The sequence below is a fragment of the Pogoniulus pusillus genome, unplaced genomic scaffold, assembly GCF_015220805.1.
Source record: "Pogoniulus pusillus isolate bPogPus1 unplaced genomic scaffold, bPogPus1.pri S76, whole genome shotgun sequence".
NCBI lineage: Eukaryota > Metazoa > Chordata > Aves > Piciformes > Lybiidae > Pogoniulus > Pogoniulus pusillus.
The window spans coordinates 507,932-532,013 of NW_026974538.1; the positions used below are offsets into that span (position 1 = coordinate 507,932).

At 55.6% G+C, this 24,082-nt stretch overlaps 1 protein-coding gene across 3 annotated transcripts in view; it reads left to right on the plus strand.

The window, feature by feature from the left end:
* Positions 1-24,082, plus strand: part of LOC135173839 (cyclic AMP-dependent transcription factor ATF-7-like) — a 50,877-nt gene that overhangs the window by 20,795 nt on the left and 6,000 nt on the right. For 2 of the 3 annotated variants that reach the window (XM_064141036.1, XM_064141037.1), the window contains exons 2-7: positions 10,236-10,332; positions 16,256-16,374; positions 20,202-20,336; positions 21,405-21,562; positions 21,981-22,080; positions 22,724-22,837. In XM_064141036.1, coding sequence (XP_063997106.1) covers positions 10,236-10,332; positions 16,256-16,374; positions 20,202-20,336; positions 21,405-21,562; positions 21,981-22,080; positions 22,724-22,837 — 723 coding nt within the window. Of the gene's footprint in view, positions 1-160; positions 384-10,235; positions 10,333-16,255; positions 16,375-20,201; positions 20,337-21,404; positions 21,563-21,980; positions 22,081-22,723; positions 22,838-24,082 lie in introns of all 3 variants that reach the window. The other variant, XM_064141038.1, reaches the window with a different exon arrangement.

Below are 24,082 nucleotides of genomic sequence, written 5' to 3' on the forward strand. Positions count from 1 at the left end.
TCACCCAGCCCACTCCCCCCAGCCCAGCCAGGGTCACCTGGAGAAGCTCTTCCCCCCTCTCCACGGCTCCCACTCGTGTCCCGGCGCCGGCAGCTCCTCTCCCAGCACCTTCCCAATGGATTTAGCCTTTTCCCTCTCTGATTCCCTCCTGCCTGCCGAGGTGGGGACGCGAGCGGTGACTCCCCCAAGGTCACACCACAGAGCTGGGAATGCTGCTGGGGACCTGAGGATGATTCCACCCTGCTCTGGGAGCTACCTCCGGGGGCCGGGGAGGAGATTCCCAAGGGATAGCTGCGGACCCGGCGGCTGCAGGAGTCGCTGACGCTTCCCAGCTCCACCTCCGCTAATCGCCCCCGGGAGCCTCTCTCCTCTTTTCGGCAGCGGTAATTAATTAACGCCTGCGATTTAATCACCTCCACTGCTGCCTGCGCCGGGCTGGGGCCGCTCCGCCCGGTGGAAGTTGGCGATCACTGCACCTCCAACCCACCGCGTCCCGGCTGGCTCCGCGGGGGGGGTGGGATGGGATGGGATGGGATGGGATGGGATGGGATGCGATGCGATGGGATGGGATGAGTCCTGTTCAACCTCTTTATTGATGGTCTGGATGAGGGCACTGAGTCCAGCAGCAGTCAGTTTGCAGGTGGCACCAAGCTAGGAGCAGCTGTGGAGGGCAGCAGAGCCCTGCAGAGGGACCTGGCCAGGCTGGGTGGGTGGGCACAGGCCAAGGGGATGAGAGTGAACAAGGCCAGGGGCAGGTTCTGCACTTTGGCCACAGCAACCCCAAGCAATGCCACAGGCTGGGCACAGAGTGGGCAGAGAGGGCACTGGGGGTGCTGGGTGGCAGCTGCAGAGGAGGCAGCAGTGTGCCCAGGTGGACAGCAGAGCCAGGGGCAGCCTGGGCTGGCTGAGGAGCAGTGTGGGCAGCAGGAGCAGGGCAGTCCTTGTGCCCCTGTGCTGGCACTGCTCAGGGCACCCCTGGAGTGCTGTGCCCAGCTCTGGGGTCCTGCACTGCAGAGAGAGGTTGAGGTGCTGGAAGGTGCCCAGAGCAGGGCAGCAAGGCTGGGGAGGGGGCAGAGCCCTGTGAGGAGAGGCTGAGGGAGCTGGGGGGGTGCAGCCTGGCCCAGAGCAGGCTGAGGGCAGAGCTGATTGCTGCCTGCAGCTGCCTGCAGGGAGGCTGTGCCCAGCTGGGGTTGGGCCTGGCAGCCGAACAAGGGGACACAGCCTGAAGCTGTGCCAGGGCAGGTCTAGGCTGGATGTGAGGAGGAAGTTGTTGGCAGAGAGAGTGATTGGCACTGGAATGGGCTGCCCAGGGAGGTGGTGGAGTCTCTGTCCCTGGAGGTGTTGAAGCCAAGCCTGGCTGGGGGCACTGAGTGCCAGGCTCTGGTGGGTTGGGTAGGGCTGGGTGCTAGGTTGGGCTGGATGAGCTTGGAGCTCTCTGCCAACCTGCTTGGGTCTATGATTCTAGTCTATGGGATGGGATGGGGATGGGGTGGGATGAGGATGGGGATGAGGATGGGGCTGGGCTGGGATGAGGATGGGGATGAGGATGGGGCTGGGCTGGGGCTGGGATGTACCTCCTGGGTGATTCCTGCAGGGACTGGTAGTATTCTGTGGGACTCAGAGGGTGCAGCTGCAGCTTCCATTCCACTGCTCCTTGTCCTATCCCAGGCAGCAGTGAACAGAGCCTGACCCCCCAGAGCCTGTCCCCCACCCCCTTCCTGACCTCCAGGGTCTGTCTCCCCCTCCTGGCTGCAGAGCCTGGCCCCAGCCCCAGCCCTTAGGTAGTCACAGACATTGATCCAATTCCCTCCCAGGCTTCTCCTCTCCAGACTCTTCAGCCCCAGGGCCCTCAGCCTCTCCTCATCACCCAGCTGCAGTCCCCTCCTCATCCTCACAGGCCTCCCTTGGACTGTCTCCAGCAGTTTCTGTCCCTCTTCAACTGGGGAGCTCCAAACTGCAGGCAGCAGCACTCAAGATGAGCTCTCAGCAGGGCAGAGCAGAGGGGCAGGAGAACCCCCCTGGATCTGCTGGGCACACTCTGCTGAGTGCCCCCAGGACCCCATTGGCCTCTTGGCACTTTGCTGCTCTCCAGCAGGCACCTCCCAGCCTGGACTGCTGCAGGTTTCAGTCCTCCCCAGGTGCAGAGCTTGGCCTTGGTGAGCCTCATTTGGGTCTGATTTGCTCAGGAGGAGCAAAGTGGCTGCTGAAATCTTCCCAGCTTAGGTTTGGGCTGGAATCTCAGTGCCCAGCCCAGGGGAGCTGTGCCTGGGGGAGGCTGAGGACTCCTCAGCTCTCTGTTTTGGCTGCACTTTGGGCCAGACCTGCCCTGTTGTCCCCTCAGGTGCTCCACAAACCACCTCAGGGATCAGTCCTGGGACCAGTCTTGTTCAGCATCTCTGTGGGTGCCTGGCCCTGCTGCTGTCCCTCCTGGCTTAGATCCCCATGGGATCAATGTCTTGGCCAAGCAGGTTGACTCTTGGCCTCTCTGGAGGGCTTCTCAGTTGCTCTTTGCTCAGCCCTGCTGCTGCTGCTGGGCTTAGATGTGCTGCAGAGCTGTAAAAAGCCCTTAAAGGGTAACACTGAACCTGGAGCTGCTGGAGGAGCTCTTCCCCATCGTGTCCTTGGCTGCTGTCTCCCTCCCCACCCCTCAGGGTGTGCTGCTGGAGGCCAGATGGTTGCTGCCACCCCCCCTGCTGAACACCTGCACTGCAGCACTGGGGCATGTGGCTGAGAAGCCCTCTGGGAGCAGAGAGGCTGTAGAAATGGAAATGGAATTCTTTACCTGCTCTGCCCTTCTGGGCAGGGAGAGCTCCAGGAGCTGCTTAACTCTTGGTGTGACTGGCAGGGAGCTGTGGGCAGCAAGCAGGGAACCCTGCCCCTGGTCCTGGCACGATTGGCACCTGCCAGGTGCTGGTCTTGGGGGAAGCAAAGTCCTGTGTCACACACTGGCATCTTCACCTTGCTTCTGCTCCTCACACACTGGCATCTTCACCTTGCTTCTGCTCCTCACACATTGGCATCTTCACCTTGCTTCTGCTCCTCACACATTGGCATCTTCACCTTGCTACTGCTCCTCACACATTGGCATCTTCACCTTGCTTCTGCTTCTCACCTGTTGGCATCTCGACCTTGCTTCTGCTCCTCACATGTTGGCATCTTCACCTTGTTGTTGCTTCCATACCTTGGCACCTTGCTCTTGCTGCTGCTCTCCCTCAGCCCTCTGAAGCTGGGGGCAGCCCAAGCGAGGAGCTGTTGGCACTTGGAGGGCAGCTGAGGTGACCCAGAGCAGGCAGAATCACTCAACCATGTTGCTTGGAGGAGACTTTCAAGATGCTTGAGTCCACCCATGCTGCCCTGCAGTGCCAGTCTCGTGCCAGCCTCCTTCCAAACCAACCAGCCCTCCTGAAGAGCAGCTCCTGGGGGCCAGGAGGTTGTCTCTGAGCAGACCAAGAGGCAGCAGCTCAGTTTTGGTGCTTTGCTCAAGCCAGCAGTGGCTTTCTTGAGGGCTTTGCTGGGCACAGGCTGAACTTTGAGGTCTCCTTCTTCCTTTAGAAGCAAGGAGAAGAAGGTGCCCTGGGTGCCCTCCTGGCAGGGCAGAGTGAAGCAGGTTTGGAGAGTCAAAAGCAGAGTCCCCAGAAGCTTCCTGAGCCCCAAAACCATCTCAAGCTTTAGGCAGTCTAAGGGCCGGGGTGGGGAGCAGCCCTCCCCTCTCTGAGGTGACCTTTCTGCCTCTGCCAGGACCTGAGGTGGGCAGAGCAAAGCTTCTGCTGCTCTGCTCCTCCTCGGGAAGGGCTTTGGGCACCTCCTGCCTGAAGGTGCTGCAGAGGAGGAAGAGCTCTGCCGCGGCTAAGAGCAGCACAGCCCTGCAGAGCTCAACTGAGGGATGCTGAGCTGGTGCCCCCCCGGCCATGGGAGCCACCCCCTCACCCCCTCCTCTTGCAGGGCTTCATTTCCCTCCTCTCCCCGCAGGGGATGGGGGTGGAATGCCCCTGGCTCAGGGGTAACCTCCCTAGGAAGCCTCCCCCCCAGCAGCTTCTCCTCCTCCTCCCCACCACCACCAAAGGCTTTGTGCTGGAGCAAGGAGGAGCAGCAGAGCTGTGTGGATGCTCCTCCGTGCAGCACAGGAGCTGCTGGTGTCTGTCCTTGAGCTAAACCTTCCCTCCTCTCCTTCTCCTGAAGCCTCCTGGGGGTCTCTCCCCTCCTCCAGCAGGAGGCTGCTGGCACTGAGCTCAACCTTCCCAGAAGCGTTCAGTGCCCCCAGAGCTGCTGCGGGCACCTCGGGGCTGTGTGGGCAGGGAGCTTTGGCCGTGGCAGTCGAGGCCAAAGCTCTGAGCTGTGCAGTGGGCACTGAGCTCTGCTGGAGCCAGGCCTGGTGGGCACCAGCACCGCGGGAGGGGAGCAGGTTGGAACTGTTGGGGGGGTCAGACTGAAAGGAGCTACTTTGGCTGTGCTAAGGTCGAGCTCCTTCAACCCAGCAAGTGCTGGCAGAGTCCCTCCCGGTGCCCCCTCCCGGTGCCCCCTCCCGGTGCCTCCTCCCGGTGCCTCCTCCGATGGAAATTGGCTCATCTGGGGGTTCACGTGGTCCTGGGTAGATAATTGGAATGATCCCCCCTGGCCTTGCAGCTCCATGAATCACTCCCAGTCCTGAGCACTTTATGCACATTAGTGAATTAATCCCAGCCCGGAGCAGGGCAGGGGGGAGGGGGAAGGGGGGAGAGGATTGTCCCTGTCACTGCTCCCATGGGAAAGGGCTGAGGTAGAGCCTGGATCTGCACCAGAACTTGGGGAGGGCTGGGGGTGAGATTGCATCACTCACAGCTGACCTTTGGGCACCCAGCTCTGGGGGGTACTCTGGTTTTGGGGGGGTACCTCTGAGCCTTGTGGCTGTGCTGGGCATGGGGGATTTGCTCTGCAGCTCCAAACCCATCTGAGCCCTGTCGTGGAGGGAGGGAGGGAGAGATGGATGAGTGGATGGGTGGATGGATGCATGGATGGATGGGTGGATGGATGAGTGGATGGATGAGTGGATGGATGCATGGATGGATGGGTGGATGGATGGATGGAGCATGGGCAGTGAGGCTGCTGCAGCCAGGAAGAGCAGGGAGGATGAGCTGCATCAGGCACTGGGTGGGCTGGGATGCACCCAGGAGGTGCAGCATCTCCTCATGGTGCTTCCCTTCCTCTCACATCCCATCTCCTGGCTCATTCCCACTGGGAAGTCTTCAAGAAGTGAAGGTGGTGGTGCAGGGAAGGCAGGAATGGAAAAGCCATCAGGGTGTCCCCACGTGGGTATGGTGGGAAAGGATCTGGGGGTACTGCTTGACAGTGGCTAGAGGTGAGCCAGGCTGTGCCCAGGTGGCCAAGAAGGCCACCAAGAGCCTGGCCTGGATCAGGTGTGGGCAGCAGAAGCAGGGCAGGGATTGTCCCCTTGGACTGGGCACTGGGGAGGCTACAGCTGGAATGCTGGAGTCAGGTTTGAGCTCCTCACTCCAGGAACATTGAGGGGCTGGAGAAGGTCCAGAAGAGGGCAACAGAGGTGGGAAAGGGTCTGGAGAACAGGGCTGGGGTTGGGGTCAGGACTGGTTTTGGAGCCAGGACTGGTTTTGGGGGTCAGGAGCTGGTGTTGGGGTCAGGACTGGTTTTGGGGGGCAGGAGCTGGTGTTGGGGTCAGGAGCTGGTGTTGGGGTCAGGACTGGTTTTGGGGGTCAGGACTGGTTTTGGGGGTCAGGAGCTGGTGTTGGGGTCAGGACTGGTTTTGGGGGTCAGGAGCTGGTGTTGGGGTCAGGAGCTGGTGTTGGGGTCAGGACTGCTTTTGGTGTCAAGGAACTGAGTTTGGGGTCAGGGACTGCTTTTGGAGCCAGAACTGACTGGGGGGATCAGAGCTGATTTTAGCTTCAGGACCTATTTGTTTGCCTCGGGGTCTGCTTTTGGAGCCAAGACTGCTGCTTGGGGTGGTATTTTTGGGGGGGGAGCTGCCTCCATTCCTCTCCCTCTTCCCAAATCCTCCTCACTTTCCATCTTCTTTTTAATTCCAGCAGCCACAAAATACCCTCCTGCAATAACCTCTGTGTGTGTCAGCTGCTGATGGAAGGAGATTAAATATTAAAGCTGCTGCTGTAGCTTTAACTCATTCCATTCCCCCCCCCCCCCCCCCCCCCCTTTTTTTTTCCCCTTCTTTCCTTCCCTCTCTTTTTTTTTTCCCTTCTCCCCCCTCCTCCTCCTTCCTCCTTTCTCCCCCTCTCCTGCTTTTCTTCTCGGTGTAAAATGACATGATTTAGAACTCAAGTGCCAGACTCTGCCTCTGCCTTTGGGCGGTTGGAAATGTGTGGAGAAAGATATATTGTGTCTGTGAAAAGAGAAAAGAGAAAGCTCCCCAGCTCGGGAGACCACATAAAGATGTTAAATAGAGCTGTAACCTGCAGCCAAAGCAGGGAAAGTGCCTTGGAATTAAGGAGGAAGAGGAGGGGGGGGGGGGGGGAAGGAACAACCACAACAAAATTGTGTCCCAGCGTGGAGGAAAAAAAGGAAAGAAAGAAGAAAATCTCCAAATCAATTCTGAGCTGCTCAGACCCAGCTTGAAATGTGCCTCTTGAGCTGGGGTCTGGGGGGGAGAGAGAAATCTGAGCCTTTTCCCTACCTCGTCCTTGTCTTATTGACCTAAAAATCTCCCATTTTTTTCACTGGGAGGATTGGGAATTTTCTGCCTTTTTGGCCTTTTTTTACCTCCTCCTTCTCCTCCTCCTCCTCCTTCTCCTCCTTGCTCTCTGCCTACTGCAGCAGCATCAGCGTCGGCAGCCTCCTGCCTGCCTGCTCCATACTCAGCTGCTCTCCCTTGGCCTCACAACCGCCACCTCCATGATTTATTTGCCACCTTTCCCCATAACCCAGCCCAAAATAACCCTTTAAGCCACCAGGAGTTTCGGGGGAGCCCAAGCGCCGCTGCCCACCTTTCCCTCCGCGGTGCCCTCCCCGCAGCGGCGCTTGGCGGTGCCGCCGCCTCTTTCGGCTGCCTTTTGTTCGGGGCCGCTTTGGCTCGGGGAGGTTTGGAGCAGCGCCCTGGAAAGAAGGGGCTCGGGGGTGGGGGTGGAAGATGGGGGGGGAGGAGAGGAGACCCCAAAAATTGAGGGGAAACTTCGAGAAGTGATGTTCGAGAGATGGTTGTGGAGAGCCGAAGCGGCAGGGAGAGGGAAGGGAAGGGAAGGGAAGGGAAGGGAAGGGAAGGGAAGGGAAGGGAAGGGAAGGGAAGGGAAGGGAAGGGAAAGGGGGAAGGGAGGGAAGGCAAAGTCCTCTCGGGGTTTCTTCTTGGGGAGGGTTGCTCAGGACCTCCTGAGCCCCAAATTCTGAGGTGGTTCTCCCTAACAAAGAGCAGCTCCTGAGAGGGATCTGCTTGAAGGACACCCTGCAGGGCATCCTCGTTCCGAAGGGGAGAGGATGGATGGGAGGGGTGCAGCTGCCAGCTGATGGTTGAGGCTTGCTTAGGAACCAAAGAAGAGAGTTGGGAATGCTGCAGTTTGTGTGGGAATGCTGCAGTTTGGGAGTGCTGCAGTTTGGGAGTGCTGCAGTTTGAGCCTGCCAGGGTCATGCAGCCAAAATCCTCTTCGTTTTTTCTACCTAGGAGTGAGTTCAGGACCCTCCCAGCTCTCATTTCTGTTCAGTTGAGCTCCACTTTCAAGTCCCCCTCTGAAAAGCAGCTCCTGAGATGGCTTGGACCAGGACCCCCCCAGCTCTGATTTGTTTTGAGCCCAAATTCTGAGCCACCCTCAAAAGCAGCTCTGGAGAGGACAGGTTTGAAGGACACCCTGCAGAACATCCTTCTTCAGGAGGAGGTGGATGCAGGTGTGGTGGAAAGGTCTAGCTGTGGACCAAGCCAGCTCCAGTTGTGGTGCAAACCAGGTCTAGTTGTGGACTAAACCAGGTCCAGTTATAGATCAAATCAGGTCTAGTTGTGGACCAAACCAGATCCAGCTGTGGATCAGATGAGGTGCAGCTGTGGGCCAGACCAGGTCCAGTCGTGGAGCAGACCAGGCAGCAGGGCCCGGGAGTGCTGCAGTCTGTGTCTGGGCTTGTGCATCCCCAAATCCTTTCTCCTCTCTCCCCGTGGCCGTGTCGAGGACCTCTCCTCCCCCACCCCTGATCTCCTTTACCCTGAACCCCCTTTCCAAGCCACCCTGCTCGAAGGACACTCAGCAGGACACCTCTGAGATGCCTGCTCCGAAGATGGATGTGGAGAGTGTGAGGCTGCGGCTGGGACCTTGGCACCGCTGCCCCTCAGGCTGTGCCCGGGGCTCCCGGGGAGGCGCCGCTGCGGCTTTTCCAGCCGGGAACAGGCGGATTTGGTCGATAGAAAGAGCCATAAATAACAGCCGGGAGAGAGGCAGCGGAGCCGGGAGGAGGAAGGGTGATGGGGAGGGGAGGTTCAGCCTGGAGCTGTCCCAGGAACAGGTGGCTTTGGGTGGCTTGGGGTGGCTTGGGGTTTGGTGGCTGTGTTGAAAGGAGAGAAGGAAGGAAGGAAGGGAAGAGGGGACGAGGGCAGGGATCTGCTGTGGGAAGAAGGAGCCGACTGCTGCCTGGCTCCGGCAGGCGCAGAAGTGCTGCGGTGGGGCCGGCGGTGGCCTCGGCCCCAGGCTTTGTCGCAGTCTGTTAGGACAGAAGGCATCCATCCAGGCTCGGCTCTTTGTGAGGGTTGCCTTTAACCCCTTCCCTGCCTCTTCCCAACCTTCCTTTTCCCCCTTTCCCTTTCCCTCTTTTCCCTTATTCCGGCGCTCGAAGCTGCAGGCGATGCTGCCCCTGTGGCACCCCCTCCCCACGAGCAGCCAGCCCTACCTGGGGGTGCCAGCCCTGCCTGAGGTGCCAGCCCTACCTGGGGGTGCCAGCCCTGCCTGAGGTGCCAGCCCTGCCTGGGGGTGCCAGCCCTACCTGGGGTACCAGCCCTGCCTGGGGTACCAGCCCTCACCACATCCCTAAGAGGCAGCACAGGTGGGATTTTATCCCAGGTTTCTCCCAGGGGTGGGATGAGAAATGAAGCATCCCTGCCTGGATGGGCTGGGGCTGAGCTGGGAGCTTCCATCCCAACCCTTTCCATGGATCCATCCCAGCACTTGGGTTGGGTGAGTGGGTGCCAGCTCTGTCACCCCAAAACGTTGCCTTTACTCTCCAAGGGCACAGTGGCTGAGAGCCACAGAGTGGGCAGAGAGGGCCCTGGGGGTGCTGGGTGGCAGCTGCAGAGGAGGCAGCAGTGTGCCCAGGTGGGCAGCAGAGCCAGGGGCAGCCTGGGCTGGCTGAGGAGCAGTGTGGGCAGCAGGAGCAGGGCAGTCCTTGTGCCCCTGTGCTGGCACTGCTCAGGGCACCCCTGGAGTGCTGTGCCCAGCTCTGGGGTCCTGCAGTGCAGAGAGAGGTTGAGGTGCTGGAAGGTGCCCAGAGCAGGGCAGCAAGGCTGGGGAGGGGGCAGAGCCCTGTGAGGAGAGGCTGAGGGAGCTGGGGGGGTGCAGCCTGGCCCAGAGCAGGCTGAGGGCAGAGCTGATTGCTGCCTGCAGCTGCCTGCAGGGAGGCTGTGCCCAGCTGGGGTTGGGCTCTGCTGCCAGGCAGGCAGGGCCAGAAGAAGAGGGCACAGCCTGAAGCTGTGGCAGGGCAGGGTCAGGCTGGGTGTGAGGAGGAAGCTGTTGGCAGAGAGTGATTGGCACTGGAATGGGCTGCCCAGGGAGGGGGTGCAGTGCCCATGGCTGGGGGTGCTGCAGCCAAGGCTGGCTGGGGGCACTGAGTGCCAGGCTCTGGTGGGTTGGGCAGGGGGAGCTTGGGGCTCTGTGCCAGCCTGCCTGGCTCTGTGGCTCTCTGATTCTGAGCACTTTGATCTCTCTACCAACCTCAGCCCCTGGCAGCACCAAATTCCTTCCCAGAGCAGCTGGCACCCAGTGTGGGTGCCCACAGCAGGGTGGTTGGAACTGGAACAGGGTGGGGGAGGTTGAGGATCATCCAGTTCCACCCCCCCCCCACCATGGGCTTCTGCCCACAGCAGTGGGGTTGGCACTGTTTGATCTCTCTAAGGTGACCTTCAAGGATGATCTTCACCTGGGGGTGGGGTTGGATCTGCCTCACCTTTCAGATCCCTTCCAAGCCTCAGCCCTTGGCCGAAATTAACCCCCCCAAAAAAAACCCCAACCAAACCCCAACCCCAGCCCGAGCAGCCTCTGGCTTTGCTGCTTTGCTGCTTCACCTCCTGCTGCTCCTTCTCCTTGCAGAGGTTCACCAACGAGGACCACCTGGCAGTGCACAGGCACAAGCATGAGATGACCTTGAAATTCGGCCCCGCCCGCACCGACTCCGTCATCATCGCAGGTAACCCCCCCCGGAGAGCCCCGACCCCCCCAGTGACCCCTGGGTAACCTCAACACCCCCCCCAAATAACCCAAACCCCTCCAGAGAACCTCAACCCCCCCCCCAGGTAACCTCCTGGGTAACCCCAACCCCTCCCAAGTGACCCCCCTGGATAACCTCACCCCCCCCTCCCCCCAATAACCTCAACCCCCCCAGAGAACCTCAAGCCCCCCAAGTAACCCAACCTCTCCCTCCCCCAGATGACCCCAACCTCCACCAGATAACCCCCCCAAATAACTCCCCCAGCTAACCACAACACCCCCATAACCCCAACCCCCCTCAAATGACTTCACCCCCCCAAATAACCCAACCCCCCCAATAACCTAACCCCCCTCAAATAACCCAAACCCACCCCCAAATAACCTCCCCCAGATAACCCTAACCCCCCCACATAACCCAACCCCCCCAGACAAGCAGCAAAGGACCCCCCCAAAGGACAAACAACCCCAGGAGGACCCCCCCAAAAAAAACAAAACCTAAATCAGCCTCCAGGAGCCCCAAAAGAGAAATCCCAAAGGCCCCCCCAGGAAGGCAGAAAGACCTCCCCAGGAGGAGACCAGAGCAGCTCTGCTGCTTCCTGCTCCTGCTGCTGCTTCCTGCTGCTGCTGCTTCCTGCTGCTGCTTCCTCCTCCTGCTGCTGCTTCCTGCTGCTTCCTCCTCCTGCTGCTTCCTCCTCCTGCTGCTTCTTCCTGCTACTGCTTCCTGCTTCCTCCTGCTGCTTCCTCCTGCTGCTTCCTCCTGCTTCTTCCTCCTGCTGCTTCTTCCTCCTGCTGCTTCCTCCTGCTGCTTCTTCCTGCTGCTGCTTCCTGCTTCCTCCTGCTGCTTCGTCCTGCTTCTTCCTCCTGCTGCTGCTTCCTGCTCCTGCTTCCTGCTGCTGCTTCCTGCTGCTACTTCCTGCCTCTTCCTGCTGCTCTTCTCTTGATTTTCTGCTGCTTTTTTGTTGCATTTTTGTTGGGTTTCATTGCTGGGTTGGGTTTTTTTTTTAGCTTTTTGGCTGCCTTTTGGTTGCCTTTTGGCTGCCTTTTGGTTGCCTTTTGGTTGCCTTTTGGCTGCCCTTTGGCTGCCTTTTGGCTGCCTTTTGGTTGCCTTTTGGCTGCCTTTTGGTTGCCTTTTGGTTGCCTTTTGGCTGCCTTTTGGCTGCCTTTTGGCTGCCTTTTGGTTGCCTTTTGTCTGCCTTTTGTCTGCCTTTTGGTTGCCTTTTGGTTGCCTTTTGGCTGCCTTTTGGCTGCCTTTTGGCTGCCTTTTGGCTGCCTTTTTGGTTGCCTTTTGGTTGCCTTTGGCTTCCTTTTGGCTTCCCTTTGGCTTCCTTTCAACTGCCTTTTGGTTGCCTTTTGTTTGCCTTTTGTCTGCCTTTTTGTTGCCTTTTGACTGCCTTTTTGGTTCCCTTTGGCTTCCCTTTGGCTTCCTTTTGGCTGCCTTTTTGGTTGCCTTTTTCCTGCCTCTTTGCTGCTTTTTTGTTCTGCTTTTTATTATTTTTGGTTTGGATTTCTTTTATTTTCCTTTTTTTCTTCCTTTTTTTGTTGTTTTCTTTCTTCTTTTTCCCCTCTCCTTTTCTCTTCCTTTTTGTTGCTTTCTTTTAGGCCTTTAAATCTGTGACTGTTTTTTGTTTGGATTTATTTTCCTTTCTTCTCCTTTTTCCTTTTCTTCTTCCTCTTTGTTCTTCCTTTTAGAATTGATTTTTTTTTCCTTTGGATTTCTTTTTTCTTCCTTTTTTTTTTTGCTTCCTTTTTCTTTGTTTTTTTTCCAGTGTTATAAAATTAATTATTTTTTTCATATTTATTTTGATTTTTTCCCTTTTTTTTTGCTCCTTTTTGATTTTTTTAAGTTCTTTTTTATTGTTATTATTTTTTCTTTGGGTTTCTTTCCTTTTTTAATCATTTTTTTAGGTTCCTTTTGGTTGATTTCATTTTTTTGGGTTCCTTTTTGTTGTGGTTTTTTTTTTTAAGGGTTTAATTTTGGTTGAATATTTTCTTTTAATTCAAAATTATTTTCATTTGTTTTTTTTTAGTGACTTTTGTTTGGGGTTTTTTAAGTGTTATTTAATTTTTAATTATTTTTTCCTTTTGAGTTTATTTCATTTTGTTTTGATTTGGTTTTTTTGTTCCTTTCTGTTGTTTGGTTTTTTGGTTAGGTTTTTTTTTATTTTAATTTCTTCTGGTTTATTTTTCCCTTTTTTGGTTCCTTTTTGGTTCCTTTTTTGATTCCTTTTTTGTTCCCTTTTTTGGTTCCTTTTTGGTTCCTTTTTTGGTTCCTTTTTTGGTTCCTTTTTGGTTCCTTTTTTGGTTCCTTTTTGGTTCCTTTTTGGTTCCTTTTTTGTTCCTTTTTTGTTCCTTTTTTGTTCCTTTTTGGTTCCTTTTTGTTCCTTTTTTGGTTCCTTTTTGGTTCCTTTTTTGGTTCATTTTTGGTTCATTTTTTGTTCCTTTTTGTTCCTTTTTTGGTTCTTTTTGGTTCCTTTTTGGTTCCCTTTTTGGTTCCTTTTTGGTTCCTTTTTTGTCCTTTTTTGTTCCTTTTTTGTTCCTTTTTTGTTCCTTTTTTGTTCCTTTTTTGGTTCCTTTTTGTTCCTTTTTTGTTCCTTTTTTGGTTCCTTTTTGGTTCCTTTTTTTGTCCCTTTTTTGTCCCTTTTTGTTCCTTTTTCAGTCTTTTAATCTTTTAAATCTTTTTCATTCAGATTTCTTTTCTTTTTCTTTTTTTTTTTTGGTCCTTTTTGTTGTTTCTTTTCAGGGATTTTTCATTTGTTTGCCTTTGTTTTGTTCCCTTTTTTTTTGTTCCTTTTCCTTCTTTTTAAATTTTCAGTTTTTTTATTCAGATTTCTTTTGGTTTCTTTTTTTGTTCCTTTTTCTTGTTGTTTTCTTAGTTTTTTCTTTGGGTTTCTTTTGCTCTTTTTTCTCCTTTTTTATTCCTTTTTGGGTTTTTTTTTTGAGTCTTTCTAATTTTTTAATTCTTTTTCCTTAGATTTCTTTTGATTTTTTTTCCTTTTTTTATTCATTTCCATTTTTTTTTAATTTGGGTTTCTTTTCTTTTGTGTTTTTCCTTTTTTTTGTTCCCTTTTGTTCTTTTATTTGCTCTTTTTACTTTTTAAGTGTTTTTTTGTTCAGATTTTTTGTTCAGATTTTTTTTGTTGTTCTTTTTTGTTGGTTTTTTATTTTAGTTTTTCATTTCTTTGGGTTTGATTTTTTTATTTCCTTTTTTTGTTCCTTTTTCCTCTTTTTTTTTAGTCTCTTTCATTTTTAACTCTTTTATGTTCAGATTTCTTTTGGGTTTGGTTTTTTGTTGTTCCTTTTTGTTGTTTTTTTAATGGAGTTTTTAATTTCTTTGGGTTTGGTTTGTTTGTTTCTTCCTTTTTTTGTTCCTTTTTCTTCTTTTCTTTTGGTCACTTTAATTTTTTTTTTAATTCAGATTTTGTTTCTTTTGTCTTTTTTTTGTTCCTTTTTTTAGCCTTTTTATTTTTTAATTCCTTTTTGTTCAGATTTCTTTTGGGTTTGTTTTTTTTGTTCCTTTTTGTTGTTATTTTTTAGGGGTTTTAATTCATTGGTTTGGTTTTGGTTTGATTTTGTCCTTTTTTTTCTTCCTTTTTCTTCCTTTTTTTAGCCTTTTTAATTTTTAATTCTTTTTTGTTCAGATTTCTTTTGGTTTTTTTCCTCTTTTTGTTCCTTTTTCTTGTGTTCTTTTCATTTTTTTAATTAGCTTAGATTTCTTTTGGGTTTTTTCCTTCTTTTTTGTTCCTTTTTTGTCCTTTTTAAATCCTTCTAATTTTTTTATTATGTTTTGCTCTGATTTTTGTTCCTTTTTGTTCTCTTTTAAGTATTTTACCTTTTTTAATTACTTTTTCTTCTGTTTTTCTTTTGGTTTTATTTTTTCTTTCTTGTTCCTTTTAATTCCTTTTTGTTCCTTTTCTTTGTTTCTGTCTTTATTTTTTCCCTTTTTTTTCCTTTATTTTTTTCTTTCGTTTTTTTTTCCTTTATTTTGTTAATTTTTTTTTCCTTTTTTTGTTCCTTTTTGTTCTTTTTTTTTAGTGCTTTAATTTTTTTTAATTATTTTTTGTTCTGATTTCTTTTGGTTTTGTTTTTTTTATTCTTTCTTTTTTGGTTCCTTTTTGTTTGGTTGGTTTTTTTTTTTAGTCTTTTAATAATTTTTAATTCTTTTCTTTTTGCTTTCTTTTGCCTTTCATTTTTTTCCTTTTTTTTGTTCCTTTTTGTGGTTGTTTTTTTTTAGCCTTTTAATCTTTTTTCATTCTTTTTTTTTCCTTTTTTTGCCTTTGTTATTTTTTTCTGCCTTTTTTTTTCCTTTTTTTTTTTTGTTCCTTTTTGTATTTTTCTTTCAATCTTTTAACCTTTTTTCATTCTTTTTTATTTGGCTTTTCTTTTGCTTTGTTTTGTTTGTTTTTTTCCCCCCATTTTTTGATTCCTTTTTGTGGCTCTTTTAAAGGTTTTAATTTTTTTGTTCCTTTTTTTTCTCTGTGGTTATTTTTTGTTGCATTTTTTCTTCTTATTATTTCTGTTTGTTGGTTTGGGGTTTTTTTTTCCATGGGCTCCATGAGGGCTCCAAAGCTCTTTTGAGCTCTTCCCCCACGTTGCTCCTCTCCTTTTCTCCCCTTCCAAGCCACCATTTGCTCTCTGGGTTTGCTTCTCTCCCTCCCCCTTGCTTTGTGCTCGGCCCAGGGCTGCCTTCAGGAGGCTTCGGTCTCCATCCCTGACCGTGCGGAGGCTGAGCAGATCCAGCAGGAATTCTGCTCTCCCACCAGCCCCAGAGCAACTCAAAACTGGGAATGTGATTCCTGGAAGGTCCAAAGTGAGGAAGGGCAGGAGGAGAGAGGGTGAAAGCTTCTGCTGGAGGTTTGGGGCTCCGGGAGTGGTTTGTGCCGCTCGGGAGGACGTTGCTGAATGCGGAACGGTCTGGAAAGAGCCCTGGGAGCCCTTAACAGGCTGGGGGGGGGCAAAATCCCTCTCCTGCTGAGAGCTGCAGGCAGGAAAGTTTCTGGATTTTAGGGGGGGGGGGGAAGCAAAATGCCCTCAGAGGAGCCCTTGGGCTTTCTGACCCGAAGCCAGGGGCAGGGTCTTGAAGCCAGGCTGGAAGCGAAGCATCGCTCGGTGTCAGCCAGGCGAAGCCGGCGCCGGAGTCGCTTCCCGGGGGCTCAGGAGCCCCAGCAGCAGGCTCAGATCAGATGGGCTCATTTCCCTGGAGCACAGCTGCAGACAGGGAGCATCATCCAGGCCAGGTCGAGCAAAGCCATCCCGGGGATCCCCTTGGAGCTGCAGGAGCTTTTCTGCCAGCTTTGGGGGCAAGGAGCCTGTGCCTGGCTGTGCTCTGCTCCTCCACCTGGCTCGGGGAGATGAGGGAGCAAGGGAGGTGTCCTCCTGCTTTATAGCCTGGGTGATGGCCAGGGAGATCCTGACTCAGCCTGCTCAGATGGTGGGAAAGTGGCCCCAGAGGAGTGGCTTTGGCCAGGGGGGTGCTGGTCAGGACTCCCACGGTGCCATCTGTCCTTGGGTGCTCGCTAAGGAGCCAGTGCCTGGCTCTGCTCTGCTCCCTCCTCAACGCTCCCTAGTTGGACGCTTCAGGGTGCTCAGACCTCCCTTTTTGCAAGCACAAAATTCAGCAAGGGGAGAAGCAAACCCCCCCCGGGGGTAAGGAAGGGGGAAGGGGACAGGACACAACCCCCAGGCAGAGCTTGCCCCGCACCTTCGCAGCAGCATTCAGCAGAGCAACAAACCCAAGCAGCATTTCTTGTCCCCTCTCTGGGCTGTCCCTTGCTTTGCCACCACCACACACGGAGCTGGGGGGGGGGGCAAAACCACCAAGGTTGTTGTGTGTGTGCTGGGGGGGGAGAGGACACACAAAAGGTGATTAAAAGGATTTGTATCTCTCTATATATATTTTTAACCAGACCAGACCCCGACCCCAACGAGGTTCCTGAAGAACTGTGAAGAAGTAGGACTCTTCAACGAGCTGGCCAGCTCCTTCGAGCACGAGTTCAAGAAAGCTGCTGAGGATGAGGAGAAAAAGGCAAGAGGCAGAGGCCAGCAGGGCCGAGGGAGCGAGCTGGGCTCAGCCCGGGCCCGGGGCAGGGGCTGGGGGGGATGCCGGAGGGGGACTGGTGCCGCTGCGGCGGAGGGCTCCTGTTGCAGGGCGGTTCGAGTGTGGCCTCAGCTGCTTTGTTTGTGTAGCTGTGGGGTGACTTTGGCTGCTTCTGCTGCCACCCCAGAGTGGGGGTTTAATGGTTTAAGCGGGGGGGGTGTGGGGGAGGTTGCATTGGATGTGCTCCAAAGTTCCCTTCCAACCCCTGCGGCGCTGACATCCTCAGGATTATTCCTTTGGCTTCACCCTCCCTGCCCACAGCAAAGTGCCCCCAAAACCTCTGACACACCTTGGGGGGGGACACAAGGGTTGTACCTTGGGGGGGACACACAAGGGTTATACTTTGGGGGGACACACAAGGGTTATACTTTGGGGGGACACACACAAGGGTTATACTTTGGGGGGACACACAAGGGTTATACTTTGAGGGGGACACAAGGGTTATACTTTGGGGGGGGACACACAATGGAAAGCGCCGGGACCTGAGCCAAAATTCCCTCAGATCCTCCTCGGGGGGGGGGGGGAGTTAGGGAAAGAACCTCAGGATCCTTCAGGCTGCTGCTTTAGAGGGAAGGGAGCCAAGCTCAGCCCTGTGCCCTCGGCGGTGCCAGGGCTGGGGCGGAGAGGAGCCTCGGCCGAACAAAGAGCTCTCAAGCATCGATCGGGCTGCCCCTTGCCCACCTCTTGAGCGCGGCGGGGCTGAAGGACAACGGCATCTCATCAGACAGCAGCTAATTAAGGACCGGTGTGCCCCCCCCCCCCGCCTTTACCTCCCCCTCCCCTCCCTGCCAGGCTGCGAGCCGCAGCAGATGGGTGCTGAGGCTCATCCATTTCCTAAATGGATCCGCGCCGGAGCCGCCGCTCGCAGGCAGCGACGCTGCTCGGAAATAAACGGCAGGAGCTGGGGACAGTAAATCTTCGCCGAGATGGGGAAAGGGAGGAATTGGGAATTCAAAGTGAAACCTGTCTGTCAGCGCCCCCCCCCTCCCCCCCCCCCCGGCCTAATAACGGGGGCTCTTTAAAGCCATAAATTGAGCCTGCTCATTGCTATGCCGCGGGGCTGCCGGCGGTGGCCGTTTGCGCTGCTCCTCTTCTCTGCCTTTTGTTCTCCGGAGCCTTCCTCTTGCCGTCCTCCTCCCCCTCATCTCTGCCCCCCTCCCTCCGAGAGCTGCTGCGGGAAAGGAGCTTTGCCTTTGCGGTTTCCCCTCCAAAGATGGGTCCAGCGCCCACAGTCTTGGTTGGTCCTTTTCAAGCTGAAAGCTTCTCCCCCATCCCCATCACCATCTCTGGGTTCCCCCCAACCTCCCCCTGAGAGCCTCTGCCTTTGTGGTTTCCCCTCCAAAGATGGGTCCAGCACCCACAGTCCTGGTTGGTCCTTTACGAGCTGAAAGCATCTCCCTCATCCCCACCACCATCTCTGGGTCCTCCCCACCTGCCCCCATCCAGTCGTGGTTGGTCCTTGTCGAACTGAAAGCTTCTCCCCCTCTCCCCCACCCCCACCACCATCTCTGGGTTCTCCCCAACCTCCCCCTGAGAGCTTCTGCTTTGCCTTTGTGGTTTCCCCCCAAAGGTGGGTCCAGCACCCACAGTCCCGGTGGGTCCTTTTCCAGCTGAAAGCATCTCCCCCTCCCTCCCCATCTCCAAGTGCTCCCCAACTCCCCCCCCCAGTCTTGGTCGGTCCTTTTCGAGCTGAAAGCATCTCCCCCTCGCCCCTTCCCCACAGCCCAGGAGCTGCAGCTCAGCTTCAGCTTGAGGCTGGCTGCAGGTTGGGATTTTTCCCGCTGATGTGGAGCTCCGAGGGGGAAGTTTTCAAAGCACTTGGGAAAGCTTTAACCCTCTCGGAAAATTCCCAGAGCAAGCTCCTGGCTCACCCATCCCGGCCAGAGCTGCGGTTTTGGAGATGCTTTTAATGGTTTTGGCCGCATCCAGCTCCTGCTTTTCCTTCCCCCCCAACCCCGATCGCGTTGTTGTTGTCCTCCGGTTTCGAGGCTGGTCCTCGCCTGGAGCGTTTCGTCCTCCTGTTCCGAGGGTGGTCTCCGCACCAGCATGTTAATTAAAACCGCAGGCACAGCAGGGAGCTTCCCCAGAGGCTCTTTAAGTGCTTTGCAAACTTTTCCTGCATGCTAATCCCTGCTCCTTTGTGCTTCCCTGGGCCACATCCCTGCCGTGGGAGGGAGGGCAGGTAAATGGTTGTGCCGCACGTAGGGCACAGCAGAGCCCTGACCGTAAATCACCTCCTGCAGCCTCACCCCCAGCTCCAGAGAGAGAGCAGCAGCAGCAGCAGCAACCCAAAACGCCCCAAATTTACCCTCTCGCAGCAATTTTCCCTTTCCCCCTGGAGAGGACTTAAAAACACAGCAGAGAGGACAGGGAGGAGGAGGAGGAGGAGGAGGAGGAGGAGGAGGAGGAGGAGGAGGAGGAGGAGGAGGAGGAGGAGGAGGATGGGGTTGGATGCCAGGACAAAAGTGTCAGCGCAAGGAAAAGGCTGAGAAGGAGGGGAAGGAGAAGCAGGGTTAGACAAGAAGCTGTCTGAGCGCTGATTTAGGGCTCGTTGCCCCCAGCCCCAAGCCAGAGGGAGGCTCCCCCGGGGCGATTCGCTGGGGGGGGTCTGCTGGAGCCCGGCCGGGAGCAGCGCTGCAGAGGCTGACTCGGCGCCGAGCTGCCCTTGGCCGCCTCCCGCTCGGCTCTTCCCTTCTGCCTGCGCCTTCCAGTCCTTGTTCTTGTCTGGCCCCTCCTGGTCTGTTCCCCCCCCACTTCTTTCCACCCCACCCCCCCGGGCTCAGCCAGGAGCTGGTTGAAGCCAGGCCGCTGCTGGCAGGCAGTGGTGGTGGCAGTGGCAGGTTGCCAGGTGCAGGGCATATGGTGCTGGGGGGCGAGGGGGGGTTGATACTTTCCTTCTCTTTAATGGGCTCCTCGTAGATGTTTAATAACTTCTGCCTGGCTCTTTGTTTGCTTCTGGTAATCAGCTCCTGAAAGAGGCCAGGGCTGAGTTATCCCAAAGCTGTTACAGCTCTGCTGTGGGGGGGGGAAGAGGAAGAGGAGGGAGTGGGGGGGGAAGAAACCTTCTGCAGCCTGCTCTGGTTCTGGAGTGACAGGAAAGGGAGGGAGGAACATCCAAAAATGAGTGACAACAACGATGGAGACAACAACAAGAAGAGGAAGAAGAGGAAAAGGAGGAAGAAGAGGAAGAAGAGGAAAAGGAGGAAGAAGAGGAAGAGGAACAAGATGAGGAGGAGGAAGAAGAAGATGAGGAGGAGGAGGAAGAAGAGGAATAGGATAAGGAGGAGGAAGAAGAAGAAAAAGAAGAGGAAGAAGAGGATAAGGAGGAGGAAGAAGAAGAGGATAAGGAAGAAGAGGAAGAAGAAAACACAAAGATAAGGAGGAAGAAGAGGAGGAAGAGGAAAAAGAGAAAGAAGAGAAGGAGGAAGAAGAGGAATAAGAAGAAAAGAAGAGGAAGAAGATGATAAGAAAGAAGAAGAGGAAGAAACAGCAGCTCCAGAACCAGAGTGGTGCCAGCTGGGGCAGGGCCTGGCTTGCCCTGCCCTCTCTGCCCTCTCTGCCCTCTCTGCCCTCTCTGCCCTCTCTGCCCGGCTGTGGCTCCAGGCTGCTCCCTCCCTCGGCACCAGGGCAGGATGTTTGGGCAGGCGCCGCGGGGCAGAGGAGCTGGGGGGGGGAGGGGAGGGCAGGAGCAGCCCAGGGGCTCCCGGAGCAGCTCAGCTCCTTTTCAAGCTGCGTTTGGTTTCTGCTCCCTGCAGGATGCTGCAGCCCTGGACATGTCCCTGCCCTCCACCCCAGACGTCAAGATCAAGGAGGAGGAGACAGTGGAGGTGGATTCGTCCCCCCCAGACAGCCCAGAGTCCCCCCCGAGGTCACCACAGCCCAAGGAGAAGGTAGGGCTCAGGAGGAGGAGGGTGGTGAGACCTGGAGCAGGTTGTGGCTGTGCCCTTGGAGGTGTTCCAAGGACAAGGCCTTGAGCAACCTGAGCCTAGTGGAAGGTTGAAGATTATCCAGGTCCAATCCTCTCCCCTGCCATGGATGTGCCCCCTGGGCAGCCTGGGCCAAGGTCTGGGCAGCCTGGGCCAAGGTCTGGGCAGCCTGGGCCAAGGTCTGAGTATCCTGGGCCAAGGTCTGGGCAGCCTGAGCCAAGGTCTGAGCATCCTGGGCCAAGGTCTGGGCATCCTGGGCCAATGTTTGGGCATCCTGGGCCCAGGTCAGGCCAACCTGCAAGGGGCTGAGATGTTCCTCATGGCCAACCTGAAGCTCTTCCTTTTGTTCTTCCCGGAGTGGCTGGGAACTGTGGAGGAGTGGAGCCATGGAGTGGGCTTGGATGAGAGCTTAGAGCTGATGGAGTCCAACCTTTAACCCAGCACCACCAGACCCTGGCCCCCAGCACCACATCTGCAGGGCACTGGAAGCCACCCAGGGATGGAGGCTCCACCTCTGCCCCCTGGGCAGCCTGGGCCAGGCCTGGGCAACCCTCAAGGGGCTGAAATTGTTCCTCATGGCCAAGCTGAACCTGCCCTGGGGCACCTCGAGGTCATCTCCTCTTGGCCTGGTCCTTGTTCCTTGGCAGGAGCCCAACCCCCAGCCGGCTCCAGCCTCCTCCCAGGTCCTTGCAGAGCCCCAGGAGGTCTCTCTTCAGCCTCCTCTCCTCCAGCCTCACCTCCCCCCAGCTCCCTCAGCTGCTCCTCACAACTTCCCCAGCCCCTTCCCCACCTTCATTGCCCTTCTCTGGCTCTGCTCCCACCCCCCTCAGTGTCCTCCTTGGAGTGAGGAGCCCAAACCTGCCCCCCAAGATTCCATCTGTGCCCATTCCGGGGTGGGTACAGTCCCTGCCCTGCTCCTGCTGCTGACCCAGGCCAGGCTGCTGCTGCCCTTGTGCCCACCTTGGCACCCAAAGGTTCTTGCAGCTACCCAGGGCCAAGTTTGTCTCCTTTTTGTCTGCTTCCCTTCTCCAGGAGGTCCCCTCCAAGGCTGTCATCATCTCCACGCCCACCCCGACCATTGTGCGCCCTGGGTCCCTGCCCCTGCACCTGGCCTACGACCCCCTGCAGCCCACCCTGCCCTCCCCCACCTCTGTCATCACCCAGGCCCCCCCTGCCAACAGGCAGCTGGGGTGAGTAGGGGCAGCAGTGGCAGGGGGGAGGGGAGGGAAAGGGAGGGGAGGGGAGGGGAGGAGAGGAGAAGGGAAGGGAGGAGAGGGAAAGGGAGGGGAGGAGAGGGGAAGGGAGGGGAGGGGAGGAGAGGGAAAGGGAGGGGAAGGGAGGAAAAGGGAATGGAGGGGAAAAAAGGGGAAGGGAGGGTAGGGAAGGGGAAGGGAGGGAAAGGGAGGGGAGGGAGGGGAGGGGAAGGTCACTCTGAGCTTTTCATCCTCCACCATCAGGCTACCCTGGGCGCTTCATTAGGGCCTCAGAAGTGGGGGTGCAGCCTTAATGAGGGTCCCTTCATCAGGGTCTCAGGCATGGGGGTGCAGCCTTGACTGGGGTGGGCTTCCCCTGGAGCTGTCTCCCAGAGCTCCAACTGCTGCTTTCCAGGTCTCCCACAGGCTCCCTGCCCCTGGTGGTGCAGCTGGCAAACGGGCAGGGCATGCCCGTGCTCCCCGCCCCCCCCCTGCAGATGCCCTCAGTCATCTCGGTGAGAACCTCCTGGGGCAGCTGGGGGGGGCTGGGGGGGCTCTGCCCCTGCCAGAGCTCTGCAGGAGCTGCCACCTGGGACCACTTCCAGTCTCTGTCCCCACTTCGTGCAAGATCTGGGTGGAAGAAGAGGAGGGAGAGGAGGAGGAGCAGGGGAAGGAAGAGGAAGGAGCTCAGCTGTGGGTCTGGGGTCTTCTGCCCCTGCCAGAGCTCTGCAGGAGCTTCCACTTGGGACAAATTCCAATCTCTGTCCCACTCTGTGCAAGATCTGAGTGGAAGAGGAGGAGGAGAGGAGGAGGAGCAAGTGGCTTAACTGTGGGTGGCAGTGAGGTGTGGGTGGCAGTGAGGTGTGGGTGGCACTGAGCTGTGGGTGGCAGTGAGGTGTGGATGGCACTGGAGAGCTCGAAGGGCAGAAGCCAGAGCTTGGCCCCCAAAGCTCAGCCCAGGGCTGGCAGCTGCAGGTTCTCTGCTTCCCTTTGGCACCATCCCAGCTGGCAGGGGTGGGCTGGGGGCAGGGGCTGGCAGGTGGCACCAGAGGTGGGCAATGCCAGCAGCTCCTCCAGGCTGAAGGCTCCTCAGGAGGCACTGCAGAGCCACCAAAGCTCCTCAGCTGCCAACCCTTCCTCTCGCTCCCCCCCGCGCAGCTGGCACGGCCCATGCCCATGGTGCCCAACATTCCTGGCATTCCTGGGCCTCCCAGCAGCAGCAGTGGATCCATCTCCCCGTCAGGACTCCCAGTGCACTCCGAAGCCAAGCTGGTGAGTGGCCAAAGCTGTGCCACCCTGGGGGGGGGTGGCACATGGCAGAGAGCGTTGGTCAGCAGTGCCGCAGCTGGCACCGGTGGTGTGGCCCCCCCGGGGGTCAGTGCTGGGCACAGGCCTCTTTAATGTCTTCAGTGATGAGCTGGAGGAAGGGATTGAGTCCTCCAGCAGTGAGTTTGCAGATGGCACCAAGTTGGCAGCAAGAGTGGATCTGTTAGAGGGCAGGAGAGCTCTGCAGAGGGAGCTGGGCAGGCTGAGCAGATGGGCACAGTCCTGTGCCAGCAGCTCTGATGGGTCCCAGTGCCAGGTTCTGCACTTTGGCCACAGCAAAGGGCTACAGGCTGGGCACAGAGTGGCTGAGAGCAGGCAGGCAGAGAGGGTCCTGGGGGTGCTGGGTGGCAGCTGCAGAGGAGGCAGCAGTGTGCCCAGGTGGGCAGCAGAGCCAGGGGCAGCCTGGGCTGGCTGAGGAGCAGTGTGGGCAGCAGGAGCAGGGCAGTCCTTGTGCCCCTGTGCTGGCACTGCTCAGGGCACCCCTGGAGTGCTGTGCCCAGCTCTGGGCTCCTGCATTGCAGAGAGAGGTTGAGGTGCTGGAAGGTGCCCAGAGCAGGGCAGCAAGGCTGGGGAGGGGGCAGAGCCCTGTGAGGAGAGGCTGAGGGAGCTGGGGGGGTGCAGCCTGGCCCAGAGCAGGCTGAGGGCAGAGCTGATTGCTGCCTGCAGCTGCCTGCAGGGAGGCTGTGCCCAGCTGGGGTTGGGCTCTGCTGCCAGGCAGGCAGGGCCAGAAGAAGAGGGCACAGCCTGAAGCTGTGGCAGGGCAGGGTCAGGCTGGGTGACCTCAGAGCTCTTTTCCAAGTCACCAAGGAGCTCCTCCGTGTCCCCTGGGTGGTCCTGCTGGGGACAAATCCAGCAGCTGGGGGCTGGGGTTGGGGTTTTTCTCTTTGGTTCTTTTTCATCCTTGCAGCCTTCTGGAAGAGCTTCCCCAAAGCCCTCTGCAGCCATCAGAGCAGGTGGCACAAATGCCACCAGGACTTAGGGGTTGGCAGGCAGAGTGGGCAGGCTCCTGTGGCTGGGCAGAGCTGCTGCCAGCTCCAGCACAACAGATGGGCTGGAGGAGAGCTGCAGCAAGGCAGAGCCAGGAGATGTTGTGCTGGAATCGTGGAGCTGTGGAATGGGAGTGGGTGGGAAGAGATCTTCCGTGGCCTGTGGAAGCCAACCCTTAACCTGGCACTGCCCCAGGGCACCGCC